The sequence below is a fragment of the Dermochelys coriacea genome, chromosome 4, assembly GCF_009764565.3.
Source record: "Dermochelys coriacea isolate rDerCor1 chromosome 4, rDerCor1.pri.v4, whole genome shotgun sequence".
Classification (NCBI taxonomy): Eukaryota; Metazoa; Chordata; order Testudines; family Dermochelyidae; genus Dermochelys; species Dermochelys coriacea.
In genome coordinates, this window is record NC_050071.1 from 122,009,297 (window position 1) to 122,032,768 (window position 23,472).

Genomic DNA, 23,472 nt, shown 5'->3' on the forward strand with positions numbered 1-23,472 from the left:
TTAGTGTCACCTAAGTGAATTGCATTTACAAGCACACAGCTGAGGAATCTCCTTTGTTTTAAACTTTAATAGGGTATTGTCTCCTCCACTAAATTCCACCCATCTGTATCCAAAGAAAATAGTGATTTGAAGAAAATGTTTACAGCAGAGGAGTGTACAAGGCAATAAACTCCTTGTGGGTGATGCATTCTGGAGTTGAGGCATTTGAGAACTATGCAGGATCTTCATTGTGAGCATTCTCTCACCTTGTGAACATTTTTTCCTTTTATCTGACAAGACAGAAGAAAATTCATCCAAACAGTAGCACTTAAAAAAAATGTTTTCCTTTCCTTTGTAACGCAAAGATCTGAAAGTTCTTGTCTGCTGTTGCCTCCTTTGATCTTCTGTTAACATCATGTTTTGGGATGAGGTTTTGAAGTATGACTTTTTCAGAAAGTGGCCAGTGTGGAAATGGAATAATGGAACTGAACATACAAAGATTTCAGGGTCATTTGAGAGGCAATAACACATGATTTTTTTCAATGCTGTGATTGGCTGAAATCCTTTTGTAGTCATATAATTATTGTAATGCACTGTCAGGTGAGTAGCTGCACGACTGTCTTTCCTGAATGCAATCAGAATTGTTACGATGCATGTCCTAGGCTATGTACTGCTAACTGCTAATGGAGAGTCTCCTTTAGCTCCAGTCATGTGGCTCTGTCCAGATGGGAGAATCTGAGTTCTGCACTCACTCTCATGACTATCCATGGTGTGTAGCCTAGTGACAATGTAAAGTCATAAGTGGTTATGTTTTTTGTTTTAATGAAGTTGCACATTGAAGTCAATCTTTATCATCCCAATACTTTAGGCCTGACTTTAGAAAGACAGTGTCATTTTCATGAGCACTCGGCAGAGCTATAATGAATAATAAATTATAGCAGATGGCTAAGGTGGTATAAATGCTATGCTAGCCATAGTAATACTGTGCTAACTATACTATGCTAACGTCAACTGGGTTTTTGCTAGCACAGTGGACGGTACTTAAGAGTCCTAGATAAAGTCAAAGAATACTTACAGATTGGGATTGCTCTGCAAATCATGTTGGTCATATCCAGAGGCGTAGTCAGTGTAGCATAATGCAGTTACAACCTGTTGACTAATCTGGAATATTTTATCCTCATTAAACTGGATCTGTGTTACAGATAAGGGAATATTAATATAGACACACACAGAATCATAGAATATCAGGGTTGGAAGGGACCTCAGGTGGTCATCTAATCCAATCTCCTGCTCAAAGCAGGACCAATCCCAATTTTTTGCCCCAGATCCCTAAATGGCCCTCTCAAGGATTGAACTCACAATCCTGGGTTTAGCGGACAATGCTCAAACCACTGAGCTATCCCTCTCACCCCACATCACTACTTGTCCTTAACTCTTTGGAGTAGGGATTGTCTTTCTCTTCTGTGTTTGTACAAAACTTACAACAATGGGGCCTTGGTCCATGGCTGGGGCGCCTAGGCACTACCATATACAAATAAGTAATAATAATGTGTCCTGTTTCTTTGAATCTTGGCTATTCAAAACATCTCTGATCTATTTCTTCTACTAGGGAGATATTCTAAACACCAAGTACCAGGTGGACCTTGGAGATGGCTTTAAGGCAATATATGTGAACCTCACAATGACAGGGGAACCCATTCAGCACCGTTATGAGAACCCTGGGATTTACCGTATCTCAGTCAGGGCTGAGAATGTTGCCGGGCATGAGGAGGCAGTGGTGTTTGTTCAAGTTAATTGTAAGTTGTGCTGTTTTGTTTTTCTCTGGTTTCACTTTTGCAACTTCACAACAAGTTGATAACAGCTACGGGGTAGTGATTTCCAGAAGAAATTATATTGAAGATATTATCACTAAAATACATTTCTTTGGATGTGCTCATGCAGTAGTGCACCTGCTGCACATGGTTAATGCAGATAATTGTAAATGTGGGAGGGTATTACCAATCAAAGGGAGACCTTACTTTAAAGTGAAGCATGATCTAGTGATTAGATAGCAGGAGCATATAAGGCAGGAGAAAGGGTATCTGAGTTCTAATCCCAGCTCTGACACTAATTCCCTCTACAGTTTCAGGTACCATTTTCAATCTTGGGTAGTTAAATTTAGCCACCTAAATACATATTCAGATACTTACGTAAGTGACCTGATTTTCAGAGGTGTAGAGATGATGTCTTCTCTTCCCTGATTTTCAGAAGTCTCAGATCAGTGGGAGCAGTAGGTGCTCCCCATTTCTGAAAATCAGATCATTAGTTAAGATGCCTGAATCTAGATTTAGGTGCCTAATTTTAGCAACCCAAGTTTAAAAATGTTGGCTCCAGTATATATTGACTGAACTGTATATTGCAGTGAGAATGTGCAGTACCACATGAAATAGACCATTTATTTTTCTTTTAATTAAAACCAAAATAAAAACGATCAACTAGAATTCAAAGAAAAGAAACAGCAGAGCACAAGGAATAGCATGCTCCATCAGAGGTTTAATGTACCTCAGTCAATTCATAATTGAAATATAACAGGCAGCTCACTGCTGGAACTGCATTTTCCTCTCCTTTCAGAACTCATAACAGCTGTTGCTTCTCCTGTTCTTAGATAGGTCAAATAGAACCCCAGAAACAAATCATATAGTCAAAAAAAGGCAAGTTACTTCTCTTGTGTTCTCCAAGTACTAGTTTAAGGCTTTGGGGAGTGGGATGGGTGGCCTCCATCATGAATCCTGGAACCAAGTAGAAAGCAGTAAACATTGGAGCCTCTGCAGAGATGGGAATGTTTAGTGTAAGTCTACAGGAAATGGACAGTGGCTCTAGCTACCCATATTTCCCTTCTGTTAGCCAGAGTCTTTGAGATGCAGCATTGCCTAGCAAATGATGGGAGTAAAGAGATCTGGGTTCTATTCCTTCCTCTGCCCCGACTGGCTGTGTGACCAGTTAGGGCCCTATCTTGCGTCCATACAGATTAATTGCAAAATTCCCATTAAAAGCACAGGGAGCAGGATTAGGCCCATAACCTCTGTGCCTCAGTTTCAGTATCTATTTTTTTTTTTAAATTTGCGGTAGTAACATTTCCTTACAGCATAGTGTTCTCAGGTTTAATTCAGTAATTGTCAGGTGCTTAGATGCCAGGCTGGAGGATTTGATAAACGGAAGCAGGGAAGGAGAGTGGGTGAGTATGGATCTGTAGAAGCAATATATGCTGCGTACTTTCTCCCTTGAGAATTGTCCCACTCTTGGGAGGCTGACAAGCAGTAAGAACCCCTGAAGGAGGGCTGAAGGATTGCCTTCCCAAAAAGTCCCTCTGATTTGGCCCCTATATCATGAGATGAGTGAAGGATGTAAATGGAGTTTCATGTGGTGGATTTACAAATGGCAGAGGGGGAGGTATTTCTCAAGCATAAAATTAATGCTATATTTTATCTGGTATTGGAACACTAATTTGATTAGGATTGAGTACAAAGGTCTATCCACTAGGATAATCTCTAAACTGATTTTGAGTGCCATTCCCCCCTCATATGTCCCTCGGTATTCCCATTGAACTTTTACCCAATGTCACAAACAACCTTGGAGTCTTATGAAAGTATTTTGTCTTGTCCAGGGTGAGTAGATACTTTATTTTACTTTAGATTTATGCAGTCCTGATAAATTGTGAGGTTTGAGGAGGATGACCAGGACTAATTAAAATGGAATCTGGAAATTCTGGAGTAATTTAGGTTGTGAGCTCAGAAACACCTTATTTCGTGGACTATCATGAAAGTGGAATAAGTCATAAACACCAGTATCTCAAAATTCTTTTTACCTGATGTAACAGTCAGTAGGAATGTAGTTTTGAGGGACAAAGGGAAAAGGCAGAATTCATTAAACTTATCTGTACGAAACTCAAGCCCCATGAATAGGAAAAGTCCCAAACTGCAGGACAGATATGCACCAGATCTTTAAAGAAACTTTTCATAGTAGGATGAACCAAAATTATGGTTCTTTGATCCAGAGGCTAAGATGCTGCAGCTGCCTAGTAAACTTTACCAGAAGCTAGAGCAAGGCTCAGTTCTTTTAAAAAGCAAGTTGGACCAGAATAAAGGGAATTGCGGAATGACGTGGATCTGTGTTTTGTTGCTTCTCTATAGTGGATGTGAAAGGGATTTGTTTTTGTGAGTTAGTTAGTATTGAGCACCAGATATATTTTTAAAACTAAATTTACAAAAATTATAGTCTGGACAAACAAAAGTATGGCAAACCAGCTAATCAGTAATTGTTTCTCATTCTGTCTGTTCAGTGGTGTGATCCCAAAACATGCAACATCTTCTTCCAATTCATTCGAGGAAGCTGCGACTCAGACAATCAAAAGAACTCACAATTACTAATAACTAGCTAATTCCACCTTCTCTAAGAGTGAAACCATAGCTCAGAGGGGCACTTTTCTCTGGGAAGGCTGAAACAACATGTATTTACACCCAAAAATCAAGACAATGACCCTGTTTGCTAATCTGAATAATCCAGACATTTTATAGATGCCGCCCCCCCCCCCCAATTCAAAATTAAGTAGTTTCTGTCTTTCTTTTGTAGAGGATCCAGACAGCTTTAATCCACATAGTCAAAAAGGGTTCATTCCAAGTTTAAGAGATTTTACTACCATTCCTGAATTTTCCTCAAGATATTCAGCAGCTAGGGGAATGCTTTAATTCAGCTTCTAAAAACAACTATTGAAGAAGTCTCCATTCACTTAAGATCACAGTATGTTGAATACACAAACTTGTTTTCAGAGTCATTTGAGAGAGAGTTTAATAAAAACAGACTCTCGTGTTCAAACAAAATTGCACACAATCTGGCCTCTGCGAAGTGGAGAGAGGTAGGTGTATGTTATATGGGCCACCTGCTCTCGGGGAGGAGAGATCTCTCAGAGCATGTCTATGCTGCAAGCTGGGAGTGTGCCTCCCAGCATGGGTAGACAGACTCACCAGCTTTGCTTGAGCTAGTGCTCTAAAAATGAGTGTGGATGGTGTGGTATGTGCTAGCCTCCTGAGTATGGATCCAGGGAGTCACGCAGACTTATACTTGAGGGCCAGCCCTTGACACTGTCTGCACATGCTACTACTCCCAGGTGGTAGGCATCCTCCCACCTACAGTGTAGGCGTACCCACAGTGAGTGTGAATTGGACGTGAATGGGCAGTGATGTAATTAGTGCAAAGAGGGTAAGAAAAGGCTCAGAGTGATGTCTGGATTGAGGCTAATGGCTCTGAATGACAAAGAGATGTTTAGAGTACAGAGAGAAATGGTAGGATGGATTTATTATATATAATGGCTTATATGAAGTTTGTAAAGCACTTTGGGTTTCTGAAATGGAAGGTGCAATATAAGTAAAAAAATAAGTGTTAAAAGCCTCCAGGCTTTTATATATAACTCATGCCTCCTATAAAGATTTTCTTTAAATAATATTATTTTAGTAAATATTTTTATGGACCAAAATACAATGAGACTAGTAAAAACCCGATACAGAGATTTTAAAGTGATGCAGTTTTTGTACACTGCCTGCAAATACTTATAGCTGCAGGTACAGCCTCATAAGTAAAACTTCAGAAAGGAACAAACTTACTCTAAGAGCACATGTTTAATGTACAGAAGTTATACATTTAAAATTGAAAACCAATTAGCTTCTAATAGTCAGATTTTTAAAGTATGTATTCATTGGATATTATGCTGAATATTAGCCTGACCGCTGATACTTCGTAATGAAAATGAACAGTCAGCATCATTCTTCTCAGATTTTGCCTTAAAAATATCAGAGGCCTGGTAGAATTTCCATCAATTTTATCTTTGATTATTTTCCTTTCCATCTTTTTTTTTTTCAATTGGGCTAAATTTACTTATGATCTTCTATCTCAGACTTGCACAAGAGAGACTCATGCAGGTGCACCAATAAATCACATTGTTCTGGATTTTTATTTGTGATCTTCTTTGTTTAATTAACATGTCCATGACATACCTTCAGCTCTTTTCATTGATGCATGCACAAAACAGGGAGGGAGAAAAGTAAATTCAGGACCTTGTTCTGTGCAGGTGAGACTGCTGCAGAATTGCTGAACAAGAGAAAAACCAGAGGCATTCAATAAATTGATGGATTCTTGATTAATGGCCTTTTTGGAACTCTATTCAGCTCCACTGCAGGCTTTACATCTAGAAGTGGTTCCAGTCATTGGAAGAAACCAGGAGATGAATTTGACAGCCATCGTATTGCCCAAGAACCCTAACTTGACAGTCTTCTACTGGTGGATAGGAAACAATCTTCAGGTACACACAAGATTTCACTGGAGATTTTTTTCCAGCCTCTCTTCAGTAAGGATTATGTCTAACACCTATTGCTTTCAGGAAAATACTCTCCTAGTATACATGACATTTTGCAGAATACCTTCTGTTTCAAACAGTATGTTATACCATCTATTAGATGTTATTTAAACCCCATTAAATGATCATGAATTTTCTTTATTGTTCCTTTCCCATTATTGCTATTTTTGTGATTCATTTTTTTTTATTTTCATAAACAAACAAAAATACAAAAATATAAATGACTTGCAGTTTGCATATGTTATCAAGTACCACACATTTCACAGGATATCCCATAGCACCTTTAGTTTAAGCACCTTTATTGTTTGTCAAAGCTGAAAAATCAGACAATAACACAGACATAAGATGTTAGGGTGGTGGTAATAATCAATCATCATCATCATAAAAAGACACATACAAATAGGCAGAAAAGAGAAGGAGGAGACCTCAGGTATAACAGAAGTCTGGCATTATTTGAGCCATCTCAGAATTCCTTATCCAAATGTATCAAGAAACAGAGTCCAGTTTTTTTCAATTCATATCATTGCTCTCCACATCAATAGGCTGTTCTTTCTTTCGCTGCTTACTCAGACAGGTTCAAATACCAGTGCTCTATTTTGGGCATAAACCTACTCCTCCATTTTTGTAAAATCACACACTTGATAATCATTGCAGCCTTCAAGAACCAAAGTGTTGGTGGTGGAGTTAAACCCAGCATAGTAGGTACATAACCTAAGGTATAATTCTCAGCTGAAATCAAGCACCATTTTCACTCTTATGTCCGCCTGACTGTTGGACAGTCCCATAGCATATGCTTCAGCGTTCATTTTTCTTTATTACAGTGCCAACAAACTTCAGAGGATAAGGGCTCCATTTAGCACAACCTCTGTGGTGTCCATTATTGCTACTTATGTATAAATGGAAATTTCTCATTTAGAATCAGGCTACTTCTCCAGACCATTTCCTTTATGGAGTCACAATTATATTGCAGGTTTCAGAGTGGTAGCCATGTTAGTCTGAATCAGCAAAAAAAACAAGGAGTACTTGTGGTACCTTAGAGACTAACAAATTTCTAAGTGGATTTTAGCCCACGAAAGCTTATGCCCAGATAAATTTATTAGTCTCTAAGGTGCCACAAGTACTCCTCGTTTTTTAATTATATTGCAATTCACCACCTTTAAGGAAACTGTGATGTAACGCATTTGGGATTGTGGCATCAGTGAATTTTGATAGCTTCTATTTATGTGATCATTAGTAGAGATGGGAATTGAAATACTGCACAGAAATATATATTGCTGACTAAGGCTGTTTCTGTGATGTTATATTCTTTACAGTTTATTACAGAGGGATGAAGTTAAGTCTAAAAAGGAAGAAGACAAAAAAGGTGCTCATATACCATAATTATGGTCATAGGTGGGTAGATAGGTTAGATACATGGATCATAAAACATTACAAATCTAAATATTTCTACTGGGACAGGATTATTCTTTTCTGTTCATTTGGGCTAATTATCTTTTAAAATAATTATTTGTAAATGTTTGAGCGCAATATAGTGCTCATAAGAGAGAGACTAAGATTACTGCCTGAGGGAGGAATAGTTCAGACAAGCACCATGTACCGGTCTTGAGCCCGGAATGCAAATCAGGTGATATTGTGTGGTGGATCTGTGATGTGCACAGATATGGACTAAGCACCTAATTCTGCATGGTACAGAGCACCTCAGGTCCCTTTTGACATCTTTAGGAATTGCAGAAGTGCAATAGCGCACCTGTATGGATCGGGCACTAAAGTCAGGCCACAAAATTAATTTAATTGTAACTGATGATAGAATCTGAACTCAGGTGTGTAGAGGGGAAAGGCCTATGCACTGAGGGCCTGACCCAGAACCCAGTGATGTCAATGGGAATCTTTACAGTCATTTCAGTGGGCTTTGGATCAAACCCTAATAGTCTGTCAGTTATATTAGAAGGAGGATTTGCTCAGTCTTTAAAAAAGTGTGTCCCTAAACTTTGTAACTCCAAAGTCAAACACTAGATTTTGAACACTGTTTAAGTATATTTTATATGCATTTTCTGAATGAAGGACTATTTTAGTTTTCAAGTATCCAACATAGGTAATGTTGGATACATAGGTATCCAACATAACACCAAGCATACCTGGTGGTAGAAAATTGGAATTTGCTGACGTGGTTAACCACTGATTAAAATCACAGAAAAAAATCAATCTGTTATTTGATCCTTCCAATATATTTCCATCACTAGTCCTTCACACAGTAAAGCTTCTTTCATAATTCTTCCTAACATTCTTTTTTTAATTTTCCTTCTTTTTTAGCCACTTCTCACTTTGGACAGTTTTTTGGTGACAAGATTTGCTGAGATAGGTGAGGTGAGAGTTACAGTGCAGGCCTCCTGTGGGAACTCCATGCTGCAGGATTCCAAGATTGTCCGAGTTTTTGGTGAGATAATTTTACTCCCTCGTTGTATTTTTTTTTTGGTCCATTGCATGTACTTTACAATTGCCCTTAGAGACCAGATCCTATTGTGAAATTTTATCCAATGCCATGTTAAACTTCTAAACTTAATACACTAAACTGATCTCTAATGAAACTCCATTGAAATGAACAGAGAGAGGCTAAGGAAGAATTTGACCTGAATCCCTTATAGAAAATGCTACCATGTTTTTCCAAAGCACAACAGATAACTGTTGTGTTAAAGCAGCATTTTGGGCCATATCTGTAGGATACTGTGGAACTTATATGTTTTTATAATATTTTTAGTCATTCTATTGATCTTACTACAGAACGAATAACGTGAGGGAAAAGAAGTTCAGTGGGGGACATACTTTTATAATAAAAAACATGAAAGAATTTGCTTGTTGTGATAACATCTTTTTGCTTAACGATTTGGGCATTTCTCTAGGAGTTTGGATTAGAAAGAGCTGCTGAAAAATGTCAAATGACCTTTTAGCTAATGTGCCGCATTGTATCACAGTGTATTTTGCTGTGTCAAGTAATGTGCTGACGAGGCCTGATGTACCATGAAAAATGTAAGAAGGAAGAGGAAATATTTAACTTGTATATCTGCTGTCAAATCTGGGTATCAGGGATGTCTAACAAGTCTTACTTTGCTAAGGCTTGCAAATATGGAGAGCTAAAAGCCTTCATATATCTTGGGGACACATACTTAGCTATTGTCCTAATATTCCAAACAGACTCTGCCCTTTTTGCTTGTAATATGCTTTTTAATATAACATAATGGTAAACACCAGAATTCAAGCTAAATAGAGTCTTTATAAACCTCTTACCCTGGAACAAATGGATTTCATGAATACCTGTGATACCATTTATAAACCCATCAGCTTTTTAGAAAGCTTTAAAAATATAACCCCATTAGCATGGCTTGTAAGCCTATCATGCTTCTTACTTTTCACTACTGCAGCTGCTGTTAGTATTGGCAAATCCTGAGTCAAAGACCAATGGGGCAATGGGGTTGAGGAAAATAAAGAAATCCTTAGAAAAAATAAATATAAAAATATGATTCTGTCTAAACTGCCCAAGAGATCATGTTTGGATCATTCATGCATTCCACAGGATCTCTTTCTCTGCTTTGCATTAGGTTCTTCAGGTATGCTTCCAAGGAGTCTGTAAGGAGAAAGGAAAAAATAGAGTCCTTTTTACTAAGGAACTGTCAATTTCTAGTATTTTAGTTATTTTTGGATTATATTCATAGAAATGTTGGGAGTGTAGCTTATTTATTCTTTTAAACAATGCAGTAGTTAGCCATTGCCATACCATTTCTGTTCATATATTCACAGCTAGACTATAGAAAACATAAAGAAGTATTTATTTGGCAGGACCATGCAATGGGCAAGAGCCAGATGTTTATGTTTCAGTAAGAATCAAGTCCATAGAATCATGCCCATTAAAAACAAAAGAAACCACAGCTTTATGTGTGGTGTGATATCTTAATGAAAAATGACCGGAAAGATAATTATCCGTGGAGTATATGAAATTTGACTTAACATTTTCCATGTTGTCTTTGATCGGTGGCTAGAAATATTTAGACATAAGATGCTGGGAAAGTGGAGAGAATACAAAAATCTAGTATTGGTCCATGCTATCGAATAATGTGAGGGAAATAATGTTAGATTGTAAACTCCTTGGGGCAGGAACTGTCTTTTATTCTGTTTTAGTACAGCACCTAGCACAATGGGGTCCTGGCCTGCAAATGGGTCTTGTAAGAGCTTCTAAAAATACAAATAGTAATAATAATAATAAAAATAATAATAATTAATAATGCTAACAGAGCTTTTTTCCAGAGTTACTATTTTCTACAAAACTGTTTTTCCCCAATTCTCTTTGAATTATTCAAAAATGTTTCTTTTCCTGTTTCCAGATCATTTTCAAGTCCTTTCTCTAAAGTTTACTAAACATCTGGACATGTACAACCCCAACATACCAGAGTGGAGGGAAGACATAGGCCTGGTAGTAACACGACTTCTTGCAAAGGTGCTCTCTCAGTTTGCTCATAAACTGCTTCTTCTCCAGTCATAAAGTTGAAGGTTAAGTTAATGCCTCCCCATTTAGAAAAGACTAGGCAGAGAAGAACAATAAAACTATCCCCATGAGTGACATTTAGAAGCAGTTTGAGACCAGTGTCACTTGTGCATACAGGCCATAGATTACATTATTTCAATACTGTCAGTTTCTTTCCAACACAGGCTAATTGGGAATTAACAATAAATACTCCTCTCAAGGATTTTGGGGCCAGGTGGAAATATTAGCCAATACTGTTGACCTTGGGGGAAAGAATGTAACATGAATGTGATGTAGTTAGGGGTTACACAAAGGGTACTATAATATACAACACCTAGTCTTTGATTTTTTTTTTAAATAAATTACAGCTTTGCATGTGTAACTCTGAAAATTACAGAAAATATGTAAGGAATTAATTTGCTGTAGCCACTTTATGTTGATTGCAGGTATGGATGAGACATAGATTCAAATTCAGGGATCATTTATGCTAGAGCTTGCTAGGGCTCAGTCCCAGCACCTCTAGGATTAGCAGTTCATAGCCCCGGTACCTCTGGGCTTGCCACATCAGTTATGAACATAAAAAAATTGCTTGAGTCTCGGCACCTACTTGAGCCCTGGCACCTCTTTCATTACAAATTAAGCACTGCTCAGGTCTGAATCCTGAATTGTCCTGTAGATTACTTAAATCAAACTTCACATACCAGCATTGTAACATGGATAAAGAGTAATGCCGTTAAGGTAGGGAACACTTGAGCGATAATATTCAGGTGCACACACTGCCAGAGATAAGCACATACTGAATTCTGTCGAGGAGCATATCAGTAAGTTATGACCCCAGAAGTAAATATTTATAGAAATAGTTATCACCAAGGAAACACAGAGCCATATTGTCAAAGGGCCCCCAGTGAAATCAGTGGCCTTACAATGAATTTGCACCAATATAAACCAGATCAGGATTCTGACCTTCTATTTTACACCTGTTTCACCCCAGTTTATAACCCCAACACCTACTAAATGCCAAATTAATGGAACTCCCTATCACACATATCAACTTCTACCCATTCCATAATGTACATCTGCCTGATTAGTGTCTTCTCTTCTTCTCTCCCCACCCCCCCGAATCAAATTGGCTCCACATCTTAACTTTTAAAAAATCATATACAAAAGGTTAGATACAATTATATGGATTTTCAGAGACTGTTCATTTGACCTAAGGACTATGAGATTTGACCAGTTCTTTTCATTAAAATCTCACAACAGCCATCCTATATATATATATATATATATATATATATATCACACAACAGAAGAATTTGTGACAAATGGTAACGTTTTCAAAAGTGATGGTGGCATTTAGAAGCCAAAGTCCTACAGAATTTCAATGAGATTTAGGCACCTAAGTGTCTAAGTCACTTTTGAAAATGGAACTTGTACTTCTAAGACACTTAGGCGCTTTTTAAACATTTTATCTTGGAAGATTACATGCTCACTGCACAGTTGTGGTAAACCTGCAAACCACTTCGGCTTCAGTTCACTCTTTCCCATGATACCCATTAGAGCTCTTTGATGTGTGTGATAACACTTCTAATTTTCAAAGAGCTTTTCAAATCTCTGCTAATTAATGTAAGGTTATGTGCAGCTTTCTGGCTTCCAGTGACTTCCATAGAATTCTCTCTACATATTAAAAATCTTAACGTCAAAGACCAGATCCAGAAGACCATATGTGAAAGTAGCTACATATTTTATTTATTTTTTGTATAATACTGACAGTATAAAGTTAGTATAGCATACAGGCCTGTAAATCTTTGCATGTCTTTGTCTCTGCAGGAAACTAATATCCCTGAAGAAACACTGGTGACTGTGGTGAAACCTGGTCTGCCCACAACTGCTGATTTGCTTGTGCTGCTTCCAGCAAACCAGCCAAAGCGGAAGAGAAGTGTAACTAGTGATAAGGTTGCCAGACCAATCTGTGTCTAATTAGGGCCAAAGCTTCATCCCATTGAAATCAGTGGCAATACTCCTACTGGCATCATTGTTAGGCCTTACACACCTCAATGTCATCCACCCTACTTCTTCTTGGCGTGACCTACGTAAGGGCTAGCAGCAATTGCGGTCCTTGTCTTTAGTAGGGTGCGGTGCCTGCTCCTTTCCTGTGCACCCTGGGATGGAATCTACCTCAAAGGCAACAGGAAGAGAGCAGGCCATGGTCTTGCCTCCTCCTCTAGTCCAGCCTATAATGTGGGATGGCATGCGGTGGGGAATATGCTGCAGTCCCTGCATTCCTCTCCAAGCTCCTCCAGAGTGTCTCTATACCAGCTTGTACTCTGAGCTGTGGCCATTTTCACAATCCAGCTCTAACTGGTATCAAAATATTCCTCAGGGATGGCTAATATTTGTCTGTTGTTACATCAGCAACTAAAGTGATAACACATATTGGTCTATAATGATCCAGTAAATTAAAATTCTCTAATCAGGAGTACAAACCTGTGGAAACCACATATTTAGAACATTAACATTTTTGATTAGAGGAGAAGAATCCTCCTCACTGACTTAAAAAATACATTAGACCTCAGATCCTACTGACTCAAGACTTTAGGATTTGGCCTATTACATGAAGAGCCGGTGGTTTCTGTCCTAATGGTCAGGAAGCTTATTCAGGTACTGAGGCAACAGGAGCAAAGAGTTTAAGTGCAACAGGACAAAGCTCAAATATGAGATTTTCCCCTATCTCCCATTTCCAAGTGAAATCTGCTCAGTGGGAAGGGGTCCTAGTTCAGTAGAAAATCAAAATTTGTCCACTGGCTCTACCTCTGATCTATAATGTATGACATTATGTCTTTGTTCCATAAAATGAATGTCCAGCTTTTGAGTTTCAAGCATTATCAGTTAAAAGGAGTTATCATTTAAGAAACCATTAGTTTTTAAGAGACTAGTTCAGGAGGGGAATATGTTACAAATAATAAGTTTCAGAGAATAGGCCACAATATCCATCTAGCCAGAGTGTGTCTACTGGTAGGCAGGCCCAACCTCCCAGGGCAACATGGTACAAAAACCTCATTCATGGAATTGCTTAAAGAGGCAAATCTCAAAGTATTTTGATGCGACTTCTGAGTATTTGAGCAGGAGTCTTTAAACTTAATTTTTAACTTTCAGAATTGGGTAAATTAGGATTGAGAATGGGCCTAATGCAAGAAAAAACATCCTTAGGCTCCCCCTCCTATCTCAATGTGACGTTCTGGAAGACCGAAGTGACAATTAATTTCCAGGAAGCACTGTATTTTAATAGATAGCTTAGAAAGCCCTATGCGAATTGTGGCTTGCAGCCAGGTAGGTGTCATCATCTTGAAACTCTTAACTTCTTTGCTCCTTTTAAGGAATGAGATGCTGATTTATGATGAAATTGTATCTTTTTCTGTTCCAAGTTTATGTGGAATGGACCTCTTCAATAGTTAAAAGCAACAGATTAAGGCAGACCCTTTTTTCCTGCTGTTTGTTTGCTTTTTTTAAAAAAAATACCTAAATTTATTCAGATTAGGTCCCTTAAAATCTCAGCTATTGTTAGTGGTCTGCTTCCAGGGAGCCTGAAGAATACCATCAGTTGCATTCAATGCTGCTTCAGTGTTTTCATGGTCAGATCTGAACCACCCTTCCAGATATTCTAAGAGGAAAGACATGAAAGGGTACACTGAGCTGCTAATGATTTGGAGAAATCCCTAATATCAGGACTGAATAGAAATGAAAGCAATTTAGTACTGCACAATTTGTATCATAAAGGTCCCCATCTGAGAGCTAACTTATGGCTATTGGAGCTAATGGTGCACAAAAGGAATGCCAAAGTCAGGTTTGAAAAGATAAATCTGAGAGTAGCTATATATTTTTCATCATACTTGTATGTTGCTGACAGAGTCCAGTCAGCATTCAGCTGCGGGAGGGGCATACAAAAGGGCTTACAGATACCAGGAGCAGAAAAAGCACCTCCATGGACACTGGAAGGAGTGTGTTCCCTGGTAACCTTTTCTCCACAATGGGAAGAGGTGCTGCATGCAGCTTTTCCACCACAGCCCTACAGCTGCTTACTGGTGTATAAGACAGGTTCGCCACGGACACACCCCTACTGACACACCCTCTGTGGAACTTGTAGAGGTGCTATAGGTGCTAGCAGCCACATCTTCACCACCTTAATGTAGGCAAGGCAGACCACTGAAGCTACTTGTGTGTGTGCATTTCTGTGTGGAGTGTTCTTTAAGAGGAGATCACACATTTTTATAACATCTATGATTGTACCAAAATCTGTGTTACTCAGTAAATATCCTTCCAGAAAACGTCCATGGCAAACTTACCACCCTAATGCCTAATCCAGTGTCCAATGAAGTCAATGGAAAGACTCCCATTGACTTCACTGGGTGTTGGGCTGGATTCTTAGTTATCACTTGTGGCAAACCGCCCATGTTTATGGATCCTTCATTCATTGATGTATAACTGAGAGGAGAACCTCCAAGATCTTCAGTATTTCCCCCTTTTCATGTTTCAACAAAGGGACATTTATTCTGCTGATAGTTCCAGTTCTGAAAGTTGGTGCCCTGGCATTCTTGTGAGACGTTGTCATGTACTGAGAATGCACTCTGAGTCTGCCTATTAACCTGGGCAGCCCTTATGGACTCTACTTTATATCTGTACTCTGAAATGTAAGTGAAATTAGTATCGCTTTATCGTTTCAGATCTCCATGTCATGTCAAAAGAGAACTAGATAAATTCATGGAGGTTAAGTCCATTAATGGCTATTAGCCAGGATGGGTAAGGAATGGTGTCCCTAGCCTCTGTTTGTCAGAGGGTGGAGATGGATGGCAGGAGAGAGATCATTTGATCATTACCTGTTAGGTTCACTCCCGCTGGGGCACCTGGCACTGGCCACTGTCGGCAGACAGGATACTGGGCTGGAAGGACCTTTGGTCTGACCCAGTATGGACTTTCTTATGTTCTTATGTGTTACTCACTTGCTTGTGTCTCAAAGGAATTGCACTAGGAAGAACTATTTTTAGATCTGGAATGCTTATGTGATTTGAGAATTGCTGGTTCTTTCCAGTTAAGTATGGTTCAAGTACAGAACTCTGTTGGAGAGAGACTAAGTAAATATATTTCAGCGATGGTTGCATTATTTTACAAGTTGCTGTTGATACAACTGTCAGAACTATTCCTCATGTCAGACTTGGAACAGAATAGTGGAAACAATATATGGCCAAGTCACTAAGTTGGGGATAAAAAGTTAAGAATTCTCTGGGAGAATTCAGAGTACAGATATAAAGTATAATCCATAAGGGCTGCCCAGGTTAATAGGCAGACTCAGAGTGCATTCTCAGTACATGACAACGCCTCACAAGAAAGTCAGCGCACCAACTTGCAGAAATGGAACTATCAGCAGAATAAATGTCCTTTTGTTGAAACATGAATTCTCTGGGAGAATTCTACTGAAAATTAACTGAGGCCCAAATTATGTTACCTTTACACTGAGTCCACAAAGAGTCCTATTTAAGTCAATGAAACCATTTATGGACTGAGTGTGGGTATGGGGATCAGAATTTGGCCCTTTGTGAAATTCATGCAAATACTGTAAGAGAAACAGCAGGGGCTTTTCTACCTAATAGGCTGTGAGGGCTTGTCAAAACCGAGCACAGTAAAAATAGAAATAAAATAAAAAGAGCCTCTCTTAAAGGTTTCATAGATATAAAGGCAAACTTATGGAGGCCGTGGAATATTCATCATTGGGGATTTTTAAGAGCAGGTTGGACAAACACCTATCAGGGATGGTCTAAATAATATTTAGTCCTGCCTTGAGTGCAGGGGACTGGACTAGATGACCTCTCAAGGTCTCTTACAGTTCTATGATTCTCTTAAACTTTTAATTTGGCATCCAGTGGGGAGCGGTATCCTGTACTAAGGAACAGTCTATAAAACTAGCCTTGATCCTCTGGAAAATTGCCTATGTTGAAGATAGAAGCAAGAGAAAGAGAGGGACCAGACGATGTGTCTGACAGTGGTAGGATGTGGTGGCACTTTTAATGGTGCTGTTCCATAAAAATGTGCGAGACCATATTTTAGTATGCTTTGTCCCCATTAGAAAAATAGGAGAAACTGTTTCTATGTGGATGGAAATAACTGTTTTGACAGAATCTTCTTAAAAACATGTTACAAACAGCCAGCCAGCCCTAGAGATAAGCAAGTGAAGTAAAGCATGACATGCAGTGCATTATCAAGCAACAGTTACTTTTCATGTGTAAGAAATCTAAAATTCCAGAGAGGCCTGTCTTTTGATATCATTAGAAGAATATATGTATTGGAGATGGGTTTCAATGTAGATTATTCAGTGTGCAAGTTACAGTTCAGGTGGGCCCAATAGCTCCTGTAAATGAAATGCTGTCTATCGCATAATGTGGAAAAAGGTAAAGAGCTCCATAAGGGGAAGAAAGATTTGGATCTAAACATTTGTAACTTTCCAACATTGATGGGTTGCACAGATTCAAATGGTTTTTAAAACCAGAATTGCCTAAAAATTTACAACTAATTGAAACGGTCAACAAATGTCTTCTGGGTTTCTCACCACGTTGAATGAACTTAGAGGTTTCTCAATTTAGTGCATTGAATTTCTCAAAGTTGAACTACGTGGAAGATGCGTGACATTATCTCTCTTATGTTTTCAGAGAATAGCTGCTATAAAGCAGGCCTTGAATGCACATAACATCAGCTTTTTCCTGAGAGAAGGATACTGGGTCTTAGTGATGTTAGCCAGCTCTGATTCAGGTAAAAACCCCAATCTATAGATTGCTATTAGAGTTCTGAGAAAAGTGTTACATTAATTGGTTTCTTCTGCTGTTTATTAATTTAAAATGTACCATCAAAGCAGCTTATTTTACAGTTTTTCATTATTTGTTTGTGATACCCTGTTAGAAGCTTGAAAACACTCTGAGTGCAGGAAGTGGGAGCTTGCAAGGATTTTAAAAATTAATACTTGCCACTCCAGGCTTGTATTAAACTCCCAAGATTACAGCTTCTCTCTGACCTTGGCTTGGTAAACACTGCCACCACCCAAATGCAAAAAAAAAAAACCTTGTACCCAGGAAGGAACACTTGGGAATTCCTCCCCATGGTGTACCCTCAAGCCCTTTCACCCAACCCTCTGGGGAAGAGGTGAGAGAGAAAACAAAGGAAATTAGCTGTTGCCACCAGCTATTCAAACTACATATGCACAAACCTCTTAGGACACCAAAAATCCAGTCCTGTTCTTAAAAAAGATAAATTTTATTAAAAACAAAAAGAAAGAAAATACATCTGGAACTTAGGTTTTTGCTAGATTTTAAAAGAGCAATTCAAGCACCCAAAATAGCTTTCTTGGGGGTTCAGTTTAAGGGTTAGAAGCAAACAAAAGCATCTGGGGTCAGCATAGGGGAGTCCATAAACCAATAAGAAATAAAAGAAATAACCCTAATAGTGTCTTTTTAGACATTCCCTAATTTTACTTACATATCTGAGGCTCCAGATAAGTAGGTTCGAGGTATGAATTGATAATCTGTAATCATGCCTGGCTTAAAGCTGGTTACAGCATTACTGTTCCATGTCCCTGCAGCCCAGAGAACAACAGAAAAAGGGAAAGTTTCTATCTGAATTTTAAAAAGTTCTGCTTTCCTATTGGCTCTTTTGGTCAAGTGCCCTCTCCTTTTCTTTTATCTGTGAGCTTGTTAACCCTTTATAGGTAAAGCAAGCAGAGGACACAGACCAAGAAGGATTTTACAACTCACTGGCTGGCTGGGTGTCCGTCAAAGTGAGCTACTTCTCCCCCCACCCCCCACCCCTTCATGTACCACATTCACTTTTGTCCTTTTCACTAAAAAGTAGGCAGATTATCAAACACTGGCCAGCTTAATACAGGCACAAATTGAAAGCACAGTTTTGGACGCTCAGATATCAGAGTCCCCAATTTGCCAGCCTGTAAATATTTGGACCCACAGATCCAACCTACAAAAATAGAGGCAAGGACTGAAAAGTTTTCTGCATTTGTGTGTGGGTGTTTTATGAAGGGAGAATACAATGAAAAGGCTGTGTTTTAGCAGCAAGGGCAGCTTCAACTTAAGCCCTCTCTGACAATTTGTTTGTGCATGTGCATCATCATTCATGACACCTGTTCTGTTTGTTGCTGAATGACACTGACCCAGCAAAAGAATCAAGCACATTGGGCTCTCTTCAGATGTGTCATAAATAGTGATATAAATTATATATTGCCAAGTTAGTTCCCAGGGCAAAATAAGGCACATCCTCTCTATATCTTAGGTTCCACTATAACACTCATCACTGTAGTTTCTAATCTGAAAGTTACTGTAGAAATCACTTATGTTAAGAGCCAGTATTCCCTGATGGGAAGAACAGAGACTAGAACTGAGGATTCCTTAATTTCATTCTAGACTCTGGCACTGTGTAACTGTGCAAGTCAATTGACCTTGCTCTATCTCAGTTTCCCCATCTGTAAAATGAATATAGTAATGTTTATGACAGGTTTCAGAGTAGCAGCCGTGTTAGTCTGTATTCGCAAAAAGAAAAGGCGTACTTGTGGCACCTTAGAGACTAACGAATTTATTAGAGCTACAGCTCACGAAATGCATTCGATGAAGTGAGCTGTAGCTCACGAAAGCTTATGCTCTAATAAATTTGTTAGTCTCTAAGGTGCCACAAGTAATGTTTATGTATCATATATAATAGAGAAATGTGAGGGCTGATTGACTATTGCCTACAATACCTTTGGAGATCCTTGGAAAAATGGCACTATCCATGCAAATAATTACATTATTTATTTATTTATTTCATTTAAATTTGTCCTCTCTCCAGCATCTGCAAGTTGGGCTACAAATTAGTTTATGGTGCTGCCTATTTTACTCCAGGGGGAATTCTGTGCCCTGCACGGGGCGCAGAATTCATATCTTCCGCAGATTTCTTGGCTCCCCCGCAGAAAAATGGGGGAGCAAAGAAATCTCTGGGGAACACACGCCCCTTCTGCAGCAGCGCGGGCGCGTCTGCTGGGATCAGAGAGAGCAGATCTGTAGAGAGCAGATCACTGTGGTGGGGGGGATGAGGGAGGCTAGTCCTGGGTCCATGGAGAGACAATAAGGGGGTGAGGCAGGGCACCTGAGTGAGAGAGACTCACTCTTTCCCTCTTGTCCCTGTTGCTGCATCCTGGGCTTGGAGGCATAGGGCTGTGTCAAGCAGGCTCTGTCCCTGAGGCAGAGTAGAAATGTAACAACTAAACAGGTTTCAGAGTAGCAGCCGTGTTAGTCTGTATTCGCAAAAAGAAAAGGAGTACCCGTGGCACCTTAGAGACTAACAAATTTATTAGAGCATAAGCTTTCGTGAGCTACAGCTCACTTCATCGGATGCATTTGGTGGAAAAAACAGAGGAGAGATTTATATACACACACACAGAGAACATGAAACAATGGGTTTATCATACACACTGTAAGGAGAGTGATCACTTAAGATAAGCCATCACCAGCAGCAGGGGGGGAAAGGAGGAAAACCTTTCATGGTGACAAGCAAGGTAGGCTAATTCCAGCAGTTAACAAGAATATCAGAGGAACAGTTGGGGGGTGGGGGGTGGGAGGGAGAAATACCATGGGGAAATAGTTTTACTTTGTGTAATGACTCATCCATTCCCAGTCTCTATTCAAGCCTAAGTTAATTGTATCCAGTTTGCAAATTAATTCCAATTCAGCAGTCTCTCGTTGGAGTCTGTTTTTGAAGCTTTTTTGTTGAAGTATAGCCACTCTTAGGTCTGTGATCGAGTGACCAGAGAGATTGAAGTGTTCTCCAACTGGTTTTTGAATGTTATAATTCTTGACGTCTGATTTGTGTCCATTCATTCTTTTACGTAGAGACTGTCCAGTTTGGCCAATGTACATGGCAGAGGGGCATTGCTGGCACATGATGGCATATATCACATTGGCAGGCTTCTCATGTTCTCATTGTTAGTTAATTGTTCCCATTCTTAGTCAATTAAGTCTCCTTTACCTTGCCAGAGTGGTGTAAAGGAGCCTTATTGTAAAGGACAGTAACAGAATCCTCAGCTAGGAAGGTCTGTGTGCTTTTGTGCTTTTTTTCCTGTGCCAGAGAGGCACAATGGGGTTAGATTACAGCTCAGGATCTATTTTATTTATCCATTTAAAACAAAATGCAGGTCAATGATTAGCAAAACCCTATGACTTTCTTGTGTGAAAGTCCGATGAAGTGAGCTGTAGCTCACGAAAGCTTATGCTCAAATAAATTTGTTAGTCTCTAAGGTGCCACAAGTACTCCTTTTCTTCTTCCATTTTACAGAACACCAAACACCAAAATAAAAGTAATGCAATTTAAATGAAAATCCAGGATTATAACTAGAATACAGGGTCTTGGTTACCAAGTATTTTTAACTTAACTTTCATGTATTTAGGAAACGCTGAACAATTATGATTTTTTTTGTATCGTAGTTTAAATAAATTATCAAAATAAGTGAAACTGGTATGATTATATTGCATTATTCTGACAAATAAAACATGCAGAATTTTGCAGAATTTTGGAATATTTTTTGTGCCGAATTTTGAACTTGTTTGGTGCAGAATTTTAGAATTTTTGGCACAGAATTCCCTCAGGAGTACTATTTGAAGAAGTGACAAGGAGAAGGTAAAAATAAAAATCTTGTGGTTTTTATTTAAGAGATTCGATAATAAGGCAAACACAAGATGATGATTGGTCTGAAAGCAGATTTACTAAGCTCTTCAAATATATGTCTTGCATTTCAGACTCTCAGAGAACTGGAGGAGGCAGTGGATACTGGGCTATAGTGGTTCTCTTTGTTATCTGTCTAGTTGTAGTTGGAGCCTTCATTCTCTACAAGTTTAAAAGGCAAGTAAACCTTATATACTTTAAGAATTAGATTTGTTCACATGTATCATTTCTTGAAAAGTAGCCTTTTTTGAAGCAATGCATTGATGAGTCTCTAGCTTTTAAAGCCCATGTTTTTTCTGAGTGTTTCAGACATCAAGGTTATAATTGATGTTGATGTAGGTAAATAGCAGCAATGTGGGAGCTCATTCAGCTTGCATCAATACAACCACCAAAAATAGTCATTCTAAAATGTATTCCTAATTATCTGCTCTGAGGAGTAATGAGTAACCTAGGCAACCAGGACAATTAATTGATTCACAAGTCTAATTTCTTACCAAGAAAACAAAACAAAATGATGTGGAATTTCTCTTTTGAACATGTTAGAATTAGATTACTAAAACAGTGCCACAGAGGTTAAGAGTATCCAGCTGTGATAGAAATGATAAGTAAGAATTGAGTCCACACAATAACATATTAGGGAGGAGATGAAGAAGCTATGGAAGTGGCCTTAATATAAGAAATATGTGCATGAGGAACAACTGATACCACATAAGCTGTGTAAGCAAATACTTATTCCTTTAAGAACTCTAAGACACTTTTAGTCTGCATTTGATTATGGAGATGAATTCATTATTGTTCAGGTGGCAAGTTACTGGCTTTTTTATGCTGGTTTATGTATTTGTTTTATTATTTGGCCATGGTCCTGGTATTTTTTTGTTAGGTACTCAAAAGTCTTCAGGTTTGAGCAGCATGGGAATGAACATTTATTATCATTTCACAAAATCTGCAGTCTTTACTCAGTGAAAACACATATTGATTAGGCCCATTATTATTTCAAGATGGATTTTTATTTAAAATAAACATTCTTTTAAAGAATAGACTAGGTACCGTGCTATGCTAGCGATAACAGCAAGAGTACAGCATTAAACTGAGAGTTCAAGTTAGCAACAATCTTTGTCATCTCATTAGACAGAGGTGCTTTGTCTCATGTAGGAAGAATCTCTTGGCTTTCCAACCATGGAATCTTAAATTTCTTGATATTTATAGTGACTTATTGTTTTATAGGATGAAACACAAAATTTGATATCAAACTCTGTCCACAGCTGAATAAAAATAATAAAAATCCATTTAGCTATTCTGGGTTCCCAGAGCAACAAAAAATCATCATAAAAATGGATGATGTGATGCAATAATATTATTTCATTTGCAGTACATTCGGGGTTGTCTGTTTGTATTACAAAATCATAAAACTCGGTGGTGGTGTCAGTTATGAGACATTGTGATGTACACCTCTTGATTAGCCCTTAAGTTGAAGGCAATTAGACAACAGACACATTTAATAATTGGCCAAAGAAATATACAATATTTAAGAAAGAAAAAAAGATTTTTTATTCATCTTGATTCCTTTCTAAAATGGCCTCTTGGCTTATTATTTTCTGAATGGGACAGTTATTGCAGAGGAAGACTGTAGGAATGCTAGGAATTGTAACACAGCTTTAACTCCCCTAATACACTGGAATTTCTCAGTTGAACAAATCAAACTTCAGAGCAGGATCTCACAGCATCATGCAGCCCCCAGCAAAATTTGATTCTTCTGAAATGGAAAACAATGATCCACCAAAGCAGGGTGCTTAGAGACAGATATTACTAGAAATGGGTTAATCACCTGAAGCAGAGGCTCACCTATGAGTCCGGC

General features: G+C 38.6%; 1 protein-coding gene across 4 annotated transcripts in view; it reads left to right on the forward strand.

Annotated features, from left to right (window-relative positions):
- SORCS2 (sortilin related VPS10 domain containing receptor 2) overlaps positions 1-23,472 on the forward strand; it is an 847,342-nt gene that overhangs the window by 814,787 nt on the left and 9,083 nt on the right. For all 4 annotated transcript variants that reach the window (XM_038400342.2, XM_043512489.1, XM_038400346.2 and 1 more), the window contains exons 19-25: positions 1,589-1,775; positions 6,177-6,310; positions 8,675-8,798; positions 10,738-10,850; positions 12,705-12,830; positions 17,573-17,672; positions 21,692-21,794. In XM_038400342.2, the coding sequence (XP_038256270.1) occupies positions 1,589-1,775; positions 6,177-6,310; positions 8,675-8,798; positions 10,738-10,850; positions 12,705-12,830; positions 17,573-17,672; positions 21,692-21,794 (887 nt within the window). The remainder of the gene's footprint in view (positions 1-1,588; positions 1,776-6,176; positions 6,311-8,674; positions 8,799-10,737; positions 10,851-12,704; positions 12,831-17,572; positions 17,673-21,691; positions 21,795-23,472) is intronic.